This window comes from Opisthocomus hoazin, chromosome 2, assembly GCF_030867145.1.
Source record: "Opisthocomus hoazin isolate bOpiHoa1 chromosome 2, bOpiHoa1.hap1, whole genome shotgun sequence".
Lineage (NCBI taxonomy): Eukaryota > Metazoa > Chordata > Aves > Opisthocomiformes > Opisthocomidae > Opisthocomus > Opisthocomus hoazin.
The window spans coordinates 126,493,859-126,506,108 of record NC_134415.1 but is presented as its reverse complement, the minus strand read 5'-3'; the positions used below and the strand labels follow the sequence as shown (position 1 = coordinate 126,506,108).

Here is a 12,250-nt window from a genome sequence, read left to right as displayed (position 1 = left end):
GCAAAGTGCACGGTCTCTATCCGCCAGCCTAACAGTAGCTTCTGCAGACCACTGAGGCCAGAACATTGCCCTCAGCTTCTGTGTTTTATTTGTTTCTAAAAACAGAACAACCTGTCATGAGTCATTTGCTCACGGAAATGTCACGCTGTTTCAAGGAGTTCTGGAGTGAAGACTATTTTATCAGTTCTGTTCTTACCAAATTTATCAGCTGCGTGTGGACGATGTCTTCCACCAGAATGGCAGTTTCATGGAGTGGTCTGCGAGCATCTCCTAAGGAAAACCTGAAAGAAAGAGGTTTATTGCAAGCTTATGAAAATGAGTTAAACGGAAACATAAGTGGTCTCCAGAAAAATAAAAAAAAAAAATTATGAATAATACAATAAGCTTAATACACTTGTATGTACAGAAATGGATCACTCGGTGCGGTGAAAGGTAATCTGGTCAAAGGAATAAAAGAGCTGCAAGAATGTATACCGAAACACATGGTGAGAAAAACGGAAAAACTGAGGAAACAGAGGAGAATCCAGTTTGCAGGAACATTTGAAAAAAGAGTAGGCAAAGCTGTAGCATGTGCACTACCAGGAGTAATTCTGTATTTGCAGTCTCCCTCACTTACAAAACTACAAAAGAACTATTTTAAAATGTAAAATGCTAACAGGTTTTTTTATCTCCAACCTAAATGCTAGTGCTAAGATATGGAAGGAATTACTAAGAATGCAAGGTAAACTTTTTTATCCATAATAATACATAAGAGGCTCTTAAAGTCTACACTGCAAGATTAAATGACAGGAGGTTATAAAGAGATAATAGTGTTCATATAATGCAAACAAAAGGCAAAGGCACTCCAACAGGCGCCATTAACTGAGAAATTGTGACGACGGGCTTTTTGCAAGGCTTCACCTTCTCTGAGAAATACCAGATGCTGTTCTCTACACCTGCCTCAACTGCTCGTCACTCAGCTAAAGCTGGGCTTGCTCCTTTGATCTGCAATGGGCAGTGGCCATCACCTGCCTCTTAAAAGAGACTGGAGGTGCTGCAGAAAATCTGGATGCTAGACCCTCAGTTTGTGGCACCTGTCACCCATCACAGAGCCCGAGCACTTCACATACGGTGCCCCACAAGCCCTATGAAACTTCTCATCTGACACTGGGGTGGTGGGCTTCAGCCCCAGACCCAGGCAGAGTACAGGGGTGCTTCATCTGAAACATTGAAGAGATCTAAGCGTGGCGGACAGATTTACTACTTTTTGGTAGCTGCGCTCTTTTAGAGAGGCCTTTGCAGACCCAGTGAAGGTCTTTCACTGCCCAAAATGACTGCAGGTTGCAACCAAACTCCACCCCTGCTCAGTCCAGCTCAGTGAGTCAGAGCTTAAGCCATCCCCAAGCCCTGCCTTCAGCTGGGTGCCTGAAGTGCAGTCCAGAGAAAGGAAGCGGTCTCTTACGCTGTGCGGTTTCCCTCCATCACACAAGGCACAAAAAGATGCTCTTTGGTTTAGCTGACTGCTGTCTGTTCTTTGCTTCTGAAAGCTACATTTTCAGTTCAGTCCCACATAGCAGAAACAGGGAATTCACGGATTCTAGCTGTGGCTTTTTCTTATAGATATATGTCAAAACCCTTCACAAATTTCGTTGTGCTGTACACAACTTCGAAACAATTTCTTAACGTACCAACAATACTACCTGGTCAAGAAGGATGCTATAAATAAGTACAGCTGGTTTTGCCTATTTACTCAGCCATTTGTAGAAGCGATAGAGGATTCAGGAATGTCAAAATCCTTCACTTTCTCTTATCTCAATTCTTTTACTTACATAAAAAAGACAGGCACCTTCTTTCCATGTAATGATGAACAGAATCAAGAACTGGCTCCAGTATTCTCATGGTATAGATAAAATTTCGTCCTGCTACTTATGCATGAAGGACCAGAGAAACACGACTGTGATGGGACAAAGAAGTGCTAAGAGAGCTCTTGAAAAAGAGCATACTGGTCTTGCCACATCAATTGCCTCATCTATCCACACCTCTCCCTCTGTGACAGCAAAACCTCTTGGTTTCCCAGAACTGCAGCAAACAAAAATTAGCCAGAGTCATGGATAAATTACTTCAAGAAATTTGCTCAGCTGATGTCCTACATCACCGATACGTCAGGCAAGCCTCGTGGAAAGCTAAGGTCTACAGCTGCTTGGACACCTGCACATCACGGCTTTCAGAAAGCTGAACCTCTCCACCAGAACAAACCAGCTCAGGTCTGGTACCTGGAATTTGCACTTCAGCATCCTAAGGCAGGCACGGTATTTCTGAACTAAAGTTCTCCAACAACGGAAGTCTCGTGAAAGCAAAAGAATTCATGAATTCAAAGTAATTAACCATTCCAAAGGTTTACTGGCTGATCTACTTTTGGTCCCTCTGTATCTGACTTTTGGCTAAATTATTATTATTATTTAAAGCTGTTAATTGGTCTCAAATTGGTCTCAAAATGGTCTCAATGGGGCCCAACTCTGGCTCACTGAAAATATCATTACATGCACATCAAAAATTAAAAAAACACTATTCCAGTCTTGCATCAGTTGAGTGAAAGACAGCTTGCTAGGCTTTCAAATAATTCCTCCAGGCATTTGTAAAAAAATGTTCTCTCTCCTCTTAAACCAGAGTTTTTAAAATAAGAAAACTCGTATGTAAAACATATTCATCGTAAATTAAACAGCACGGGCGAGAAATAATACTGCAGTTTCTTATAAAAATAGTGAAATTTTACTTATAAGCAAGATTCAAATCTTCATAGGTGACTGAATATATCAATGATTTCCTTACAAAAGCATTCTTCTATCCTGCAATACAATAAAACACCATTTTATCTACAAACAACTAAAGAGTTACATCGTACACTTTTTTTCCTTTATCTAGCAATGAAATTATATTCAGTATTCTTCACACAGCATGTGAAATTCCAATGATATTAAGTTTCAGCTTCATATGTGTAAGAGCACAACAAGAACTACTTGGGTAACACCTGAGCGTAAGGCACTGTCCTGTACCAGTCACAGCACGAGGAAATTGCACGCTGTACTTGTTCCCTGTCATTTGGCTCTCTTGTTGAGACTACCAGCATCATACGGGGATGGTCATGTTTCATAATGCTCGTACAACATCTCTCAAGTGAGGACAACGCAAAGAATTTTTCCTCTATTACGCAGGAGTGCACATGTCCGCAAATTACAACGTCAGACACTTCCTAGGACTGTAAGCACAGCAAACAATCCAGATTCTATTAAATATTAAATATTTAATAAATTGCAAATACCTGGGTATTATATAGGAAATACATATAAAAATAGAAACTTTTATTACCATATTACACTGCAATGTAAAATAATATTTAAAACATCACAGACTCAAAACAAGTGCTCACACAGGAAAAAAATTCACTGTTTTTTTTTTTTTTAAGTAAGGTGCCCATGTAAATTAACAGGAAAATTTACGTTTTTTTCTAATCACACAAGATATATAAATCCAAACAGAATTCAATTACCACAACCATAATACATTGTTCATTCTTACTTACTGGCCTTTTAATAGTTAAAAGTGATTTTTCTTTCTTTCTAAGACTTCAAATGCAAAATAAAACAACCACGTAAGAGACTAGTAAACACCTGGTTGCCAGCATTATCATCTTGAACAGAAACTTATTTTGTTCACGGTGTTATTACCAAGCATTCCACACATACAGATGAGAGGTTTTTGGTTTTCTTTTCTGAAGACAACAAAGTGCAAGGAAGAAACCCCCTGTTTTCGAGGAAGGCTGCTGCCTCTACGTGGAGCTGCCCTCCCTGCGCTTCGAAACTCCTCTCGGAAGGAACCGTCAGCTCCCGAAAAGGCCCAAGCAGCAGAAGTGGTGCCAGTGAGATGCAGCAGGTTGATCCGGGAGGAGACAGACATCAAATCTTTTCGCTCCATTCTGAGGCAGAAGGATACGGCAGGGGTGGTGCTGACACACGGAGGAGAGGGATGCAAAACCAACTGCACCACTCGATCACGCAGAAAATCCAGTTCCAGGCACGCCTGCTTTCGTCCTCCCTCACTTACACTCTTTCTACCTTCAGAAGCTATTTCTACCTCAGTTCCCTTCACTGTTTTCCCACGTAACTTCTGCCAACTTCTTTCCCACACACAGAAAAGTAGATACTGGCACGGTGGTGTCAGCAAAAAGTCAGAACCACCACACCTACCCACGGCCGCTTCCTTCTTCTTCGCAATGGATACGGGATTTGTCAGACACTAAATCAAACCTAAAGCTTGGACACTGGTTAATTTTATTTGTACAGCTTTCGATATGTTTCTTGACATCGGCTCTAGATTTTAACGTGCTTTTAGGGTAATATTCTTTAAGATAGCAAACACAAACTTTTTTTACCCCCTTGTGCAAGGAGAGGTAATAGTTACAAATGCACAAGCAGTTAAAATAGTAAAATCTCCCATTTTCTTCTTCACTTTTGCCATTGCATTTCTCCACAGCAGAATAAACACTAAACGAGGAGTCAAGGGGCTCGGATTTTTGCCAAGTTGCAGAATACGAGGTAGGTTAAGAACCAAAAGAAAACCCTAAAAAAAAAAAAAAGGAAACCAAAATTTGGTGCCCTTGCTTCTGGGAACTGAAACTGAACTGGGTGTTTTAATATACCTTACAAATTTCATTTCACGTGTGCTTTCCTTTTAACGGTTCATTAGAGTGTCTTTTAAAGAACCTTCCATTCGCTGGAAGTATAAACAAGTCTTTCTGTGAAACACATAAAAATTCTGTTGAAAACAGAAAAGAGCTGTTTCCCCACAGGTAAATACTGAAGAGGAAATATATTAAAATATATCATTAGCAGTGCACAGAAACAGTAAAACCATACGGAAGACTGTCCTGATAATGGAAGCATCTACCCTTCAGACACGCCATACAATAACAAACCCTTCTCAGAAGCTCCAATTTCAAAGGTTTGTCTGTTTTAAGGAAACATTTTTACAAGGAGGTGATCAACTTACCCGGATTTTCACAGGAGGTTGAAAATAGTAGCACGGAGAAAGAAAAGACTGCTGCAGCTTTTTTATTGTTTACTTTTAGCTTCTATTTCTAATTTATTTAAGTTCCTGTAACGATGTTTCCAGGCCCATCAAAAGGGGTAAATGTCCAAGCCACTAAATGCCTACATGGAGTACCATGGCACACTACGTGTAAACACACACGCACATACTTGGCACGTGCCAAGCCACGACAGCTTCTCACAGTGCGGGGACCTACATTTGTCAGGACCTCAAAATCTCGGGCAGCTACAGAAATAGATAAAGAGCTTTCCTTGCTCCTTTCCTTGAGGTTTTAAACGCCTGCGGAAGGTGTTGGGCCAGGCAGAGCACAGGCTTGCTTCAAACCCCCCCCTGCTGCAGAGCTCTCCAGGTGGCCAGACCACCAGGAGAGCAGACTGTGGAGGCAGCAAGCTGCTCCAGCCTCTCGTCCTCTGCAGCCTTGACAAGCCATCCTGGCCAGAAAGGAAGCATAAGCGGGGCGGCTGGGAGTGCACTAAGCTAGAATAAATAGTTTCCCTTGCCCGGGCTTCTGTTGAGTTCATACCATAACAAAGCTGCCCCAACTCATGTGGAATCTACCACCTAGAATAAATTTGATGAATCTAGCCTAGGAAAAGTATAAAAGCAGTGAGGTAGGCTGGTGGGAAATACGCTTTTTTTTTTTCTTTTCTAGAAATCCCTAACAATTTTCCTCTCCTGTTTCTACATGCAGGATTTGCAGCGGCAGAGATGGGACCTCCAGACTTGAGGGGTTTTTACGCATCTTAAGATGTCACACAAGGCAAGTAGATACTTCTCCTGTCCTCAGCACAGAGGTATTTATCTGCTCCTGCCTGAAACTGGACCAGGACGATGGGTCACAGGGGTCCACGTGCCTGCAGTGCCAGCAACGGGAGAGACCTGTGTGGGTCCCCACAGCGTGTGCCGGAGTGTAGCCCATGAGTAGGATCAGAGGTTTGGGATCCACGTGTCAAAGCGGCCATAAATCTGGTCTGGATGCTGGAGAGACCAGAGGGTCTGCGAGTTGGCTACTGGAGGGACCAGGAGGTCCACACTAGCTGCTGGGAAGACTGTGGGGCCTGGAGCTTGCTCGAGAGACCCTTTTCCCTCTGTGTCTCTGCATGTGAAGATCAAGGCTCTCCAGCACTGAATGACTGAGCTTGAGGCTACTGGATTTGGCAATTCCTAATTTAGGAAATGTGTTTAAGTATTAGACTCGGACTGGGCGTGTCGGTGAACAGGCTGCCCAGGGAGGTGGTGGAGTCCCCATCCCTGGAGGTGTTCAAAAAACGTGTGGATATGGCATTCAGGGCATGGTTTAGTAGGCATGGTGGTGTTGGGTTGACAGCTGGACTTGATAATCTTAGAGGTCTTTTCCAACCTTAACGATTCTATGATTCTGTGAAGGTATTTGCACATGGAGAAACATATATAAAAATATACTAAGGAGATTCAAAAGAAATCAGAGGAGCTTGGAAGATGTTCAGCCAACATGTAATGGGAACCTAGGGACCAGACTTAACCCACACACAGACAACTACTTGCTGACATCTGAACCTGGATGTCTGTATCAGCAAGCTGATTCCCACCCTGCATTTTTAACCCACCATCCAAGCAGAATGTGACCAAGATATAATTGCTCAGCACACACAGAACCAGCTAATTCACTGTTACAAATCTAAAACCAGGCAAGGGTCCCATAAAATCACAGAGGACAAATCAACTACTAGATACACTTGGACTGGATAATATCTGGGCTCATGTCTCCTCAGTGCTGTAAGAATACACAGTACATTTCTGTCAGCTGTTTGGCAGGAATGCATTTGGAATACGCAGCATATTAATTCTCAGAGATATTTTCATACTACAAGCAAGTGTCCTCCTAAATATGTCAATTATTAGACACCTGACAGACAGGTGGTGACAAAGAAAATCAATTTTGCAGTACTGAGCCCAAGAACATCCAGAAAACTTCCAGCAATTCAAATACCAGAAGGACAAGCACTGCGAATCACTAAAAAAAAAACCCACCAAAACTAAAAAAACAAACAAAAAAACAACTTTGGAAAATCAGTAACGCAACATGTTGAAGTAATTCAGCTTGGTGCCATAAGACGCTGACTACAAAGACAGATAAAACTATCGAGATCTGGTCCCTTAGATGACAGAAAATTGGGAAACTACAGGTTTCTTTCTGATGAGCATGAGAATAAGCTTATCATTGCAATAGATGTCCCAGAGAAACTAAGATAAGGATAGTGCCTTTTTCAAAGTCTCAAAAGCTAAAGCTAGCTCCTCTCTCTCCGTTTTGTTTGCCATGGCTGCTGCTGAACAAATGAGGCAGAAGCAGAGTCTGAAAGGAAAGAGATGTCTGCTGCCAAATCAGAAACAACAAAATCCGGGAGAAAGAAATTGCCCAAAGGATGACTGCAACAGGGGAAATAGGTATCAACAAGTAGATTGCAAAATTATGTCTATTTTATGTTAAGATACATTGTATCAGAGAGAGATGATGTGACAGATTGTTGTTTTGTGGACGTTGTTCCTTCCCAATACCATCAGTGAACTTAGTAAAGGGACGTTAATTTAAGAATCAAATAATCTTGCGTGCTTATTGCCTTAGATTAATGAAAAAGGGAACAACTTACAGCATTGAGTTATGTCAACTGACCAGCACATTCTACCAGTGTTACCTGAAAAAGCACTGGAATTTATATTGCTATTTGTATGTTTATCTGCTCATCAGGTAACTTCCATCAAAGTCTATTTAACTAGAAAAGGCAATCTTAATTCCAGTCAGAGTTCGTAGTTAATATAGTTACCTGCTTGGATTAATGAAAGCAAGTTTACATAGGTTTCACATGTCACTCTGAACATAGTTTTTAACTTTTAGTGCAAGCATGAGAGATATAAAGTCAAACTGCAAGCTGTAGCTGTGTTAGTTTTTTCTTTAAAGCTTAGAAAAACCATGTTTAAGTTACAATACAAACAAGCATTCAAAACCTACAGCAACTATACTACAGAAATTACAAAAATTAGGGTTATTTTCCAAATTTCTTTTGGCAAGACCTTCAGTGGCTAAACTTGGAAGAAAACACCAGCATTCTGCAAGAAGTAATTCCTGGAGACTCGAATCGCCTTGTGCTGTTTGGTACGTCAGTAGTCACTCAACGGTGGTTTTAAAAAGCTTGTGTCGCCTCTTCTAAACAACCTGCCTGCACTTCAGACCGTCACGGCTCCAGGGCTGCTCCCCTCCAGTCGCCGTGCGTAGGTGACGGCCCCACCAAGCTCCACAGCAGATCACCCAGTCTGGGCAAGACCAAACCACACTGCGTGTACTGGGACGTGCTTGGAGAAGTACCCCGGCCAGTCATTCAGTCTGTCAGGAGAAAGGGATCACTTGGGACTTACGACTTACGACTCGTCGGGAGCGTTCACCACCGTCCTGACTGACTCTGCTCTCAGCCGCGAAGGGAGTTGTCCCAAACGTGAAGAGGAAGCCAGAAATGCGGACTGAAGTGGTACCGCAGACACCAGTTAGTGCAGTCCACACGCTCTATAATCAAGCAAGGTCTACATCAACATTGGCAAATACAGCTTCGCCCTAACACAGGGGCGGTGTAAACTTACAAAGAAGTTGCACTAATCCCATTACAGAAAAGCACTAACAAATTCAAGTGCCAATTTACATAAAGCATACAGATTATTTTACATCCTCACAGAAAGAACAGTTGAAAAAGTAGACTCTAGATATTTTGAGAGTCCGATTTACTCCAGGATAGCACTCGTCCTTGCGCTAACTTCAGAGCTGCAAGGACAAACCATGAGCTCCCTGTTCTCACCTGCACTGAGCTACTCCGTGTTACTCTGATCACTTCAGGATGCAACCACACTATCGCAAAACCCGAGAAGCGATGAGTAAAATACCTCTTTCTCTAATATGAAAATCCAAGAGACAACTGTGAATCATGCTGCCTTTTAAAATGAACCTATTGAATCTATATGATCAGTCTTCGATCCACAATTAATGGAGAACGCAACAGGGCCCACAGTTCCCAATATCAAGCAGTCCTCTCCAGAAGACACTGGAAACCGTAAGGTATACGTTCATCTATGTACATTATGTGTAAACTGTAGGACCTGGGAGCACCCATCAGTGCCCAAATCTGGGTACTTCCTCCTGTCTACGACAAATTACATGGATTTGATGTATCAACTACTGCAGAGTTTTACATTATTAAGCACCCTAAGATGTATCTCAGAACAATACATACCAAAGCCTAAATGTCCAACAGTTGACAAAGAGATGTGGATGCACGCAGAAGTGCCTGCATTTCAGGCACTAAATTCAGTGTCTCAGTTGCAGTCGAAATCTTCAATTTTTTTGCCACTGGCTGAAAACGGTCCCAGCTGCTAACCCTGCACGTATCTAAACAACCATCACTGACACAAGACTAGAACCTTCTAGTACATATACAGCTACACAGACTAGGCAGTTCGTATATCGAAGTAGATATATAGGTAGGTGTATAAATACCTGGCTACACAGTATTCAGCTAATTGGATAACAGTCGTTATTTTGAGTTAATCAATCAGTATTGACTTCAAAATCTCTTCCAGAATTACTTCTTCTGCCATCTCTTGTCTGTCTGTCTGTCCCATCGTGTCCCATCACCCCTGGGTAGTATTCCTCTATCTCTACAATGCCTGAAAGTCTTATTGATACCTTCTCTAACCCTTGAAGGGAGACCATGCATTTTCCTTTCTTAGACCTACACTTTGCTAGACAATTCATCACATTTTGTTGTCTAATAACTGAGGAATGTATCTCACTACCCTGATGACGTGAACAACAGTTCACACTCTCCTACTTCTATGAAGTCAAGAGAAGCTATAGGGAGTTATTAAAACTAATTCCCATCAACTTATTCAGCAAATGGAGACATCCTATTCACTTGTTTAAATACTATAACTTCAAGAATCTGACTACTAAATTATTGAATCTTTACTACAGGGAACTCAGCTAAAGGAAAACGCTTGTTCCAAAATGTGTATGGCAGCAAGAATAGCAAGCAGAGGAAGAAAAGGAAATGTCAGCTACAGAATGGGGTTTTTTTTCAGTATAACATTAAGACTTGACGATGTCTGCAGATATTGGACAAGCATAAACAACAAGAAGAGAAAAATTAGATAATACCATTTGATTATTCAAAAGTCCATAGTGACAAGTAAAGGGAAGAAATTTAGACAAGGAACATTTAGAGCAAATTAGAAGGAAAACATCTGAAAGAACTAAAACCCTCTGTAACCATGTCAGAAGAAAGAGAAATTTCACTGCTGGAAATACTGAAAACTAAGCTTAACCAAGAACTGGGGGGTCTTGTGATGTTAAACATGTACACAAAAATAAAACTTGATTCCGTGACTTAAATTACTTGAAAATGAGATACGATCAGACACTAAAACGGTATGTCATCTGCAACTAACAGACAGTTGTTGGAACTCCGTATGTGGAGTCTGCAATAAGCTGATGCTTATCATTAAAATTCAAAAAAAACAGGAAGAGAGTTCATGATTAATAACTAGTTTGAGCTTACTGAAAACATATTAATGCTTACTTAACAGTCTTCACTACAGACACATCTCAATTACCATGGTGGAACGCAACATCCAAAGGCATCAGTCAAGTTCACTGCCCCACCGAGGTAAGATCGAAACAAGGGAAGCCCTTTGTAAGAGCAACTTTGTTTACTTGAAAACGGAAGCAGCTTCTTCACACCACGAGTTTTCAGATGGTAAGGTCTGCCAGACAGCAGGAATAACAATGTCTAATATCTTGCCAAATGAAAAGTCCGATTCTTCTCACCCTGTCCTCAGTGACGTCACCATAAATCAAGAATAACATGAAATCCTCAGGGAATGAATTTCAGAGATGCTACAGTGGCCCAACTCCATGGGAAGTCACTCCGTCTTGACTCAATGAAGTGTGTTTTTTAATCATGAACCTTCTGAATCATGTTCTTGAGATGACACTGGAATTATTTTAATAACTTGTGGAAACAAAATAATATCCTAAATTTTCCCCTTTACAAAGGGCAACTATTGTTAACGTTTCCTTAAATACACCATAATACATGCAGTAAGGAATCTGTATCGAAGTTTTGCCTTAATCAATTCATACTCATATCTGGAAAATGACTGTGATGAAGGAAAGAAGGGAAAAAAAAAAAAGGGAAAAAAAGAAGATACCACTATACTACTGCTACTCCATGAATCACAGAACATGTGAGGTTGGAAGGGACATGTGGAGATACCTGGCCCAGTTTCCCTGCTCAAAGAAGTTTGCTCAGGGCTGTGTCCAGCTCGGTGCTGAGTATCTCCAAGGATGGAGACTCCACAAACTCTCTGGACAGCCTGTTCCCATGATTGACCACCCTCACAGTAAAGAAGATTTTTCCTGATGGTTAAGTGGAATTTCCTGTATTTCCATCTGTGCTCACTGCGTCTTGTGTCACTGGCCACCGCTGAAAAAAATCCTTCCTCTGTCTTCTTTACTCCTCCCAATCAGTCATTTATAGACATTGATAAGATCCCCCTGAGGCTTCTATTCTCCTGGCTGAACTCTCCCAGCTCTCTCAAGCTTCCTTTGTGCAAGAGATGTTCCAGTCCCTTAATCATCTTGGTGGCCCTTGACTGGCTTGCTCCAGTATGTCTGTGTCTCTCTTGTACCGGGGAGTCCAGCACTGAAGCCAGCAGTCCAGATGGGTCTGACCAGTGCTGAGCAGAGGGGAAGGATCACCTCCCTTGATCTGCTGCAACGCCCTGCCTAAGGCAGCCCAGGACGCTACCACAAGAGCACATTGCAGGCACACGTCCAATTTGGTGTCCACCAGGACCCTCCACGACCTTCTCCGCAAACCTACTCTGCAGATGCTCAGCCTCCAGCCTGTTCTGGTGGCTGGGGTTATTGCTTCCCAGGGGCATGATTTGGCATTTCCCTTTGTGGAACCTCACAAAGTTCCTGCTGGCCCATTTTTCCAGCCTGTTGAGGTCCCTCTGAATGGCAGCACACCCATCTGGTCTATCAATCATTCCTCCTAGTTTTGTATTATCAACGAACTTGTTGGTGTGTGCATTGTGTTCCATCATCCAGGTCAGTAATGAAGACATCATACAGTACTGACCC

General features: G+C 42.0%; 1 protein-coding gene across 6 annotated transcripts in view; it reads right to left on the bottom strand.

Moving 5' to 3' along the window:
- The window catches only part of SUPT3H (SPT3 homolog, SAGA and STAGA complex component), a 286,392-nt gene that overhangs the window by 141,156 nt on the left and 132,986 nt on the right, over window positions 1-12,250 (bottom strand). For 5 of the 6 annotated variants that reach the window (XM_075414982.1, XM_075414984.1, XM_075414983.1 and 2 more), the window contains exon 3: window positions 197-281. The exons of the other annotated variant lie outside the window; for it this stretch is intronic. In XM_075414982.1, the coding sequence (XP_075271097.1) occupies window positions 197-281 (85 nt within the window). The remainder of the gene's footprint in view (window positions 1-196; window positions 282-12,250) is intronic. 6 annotated transcript variants of the gene reach the window in all.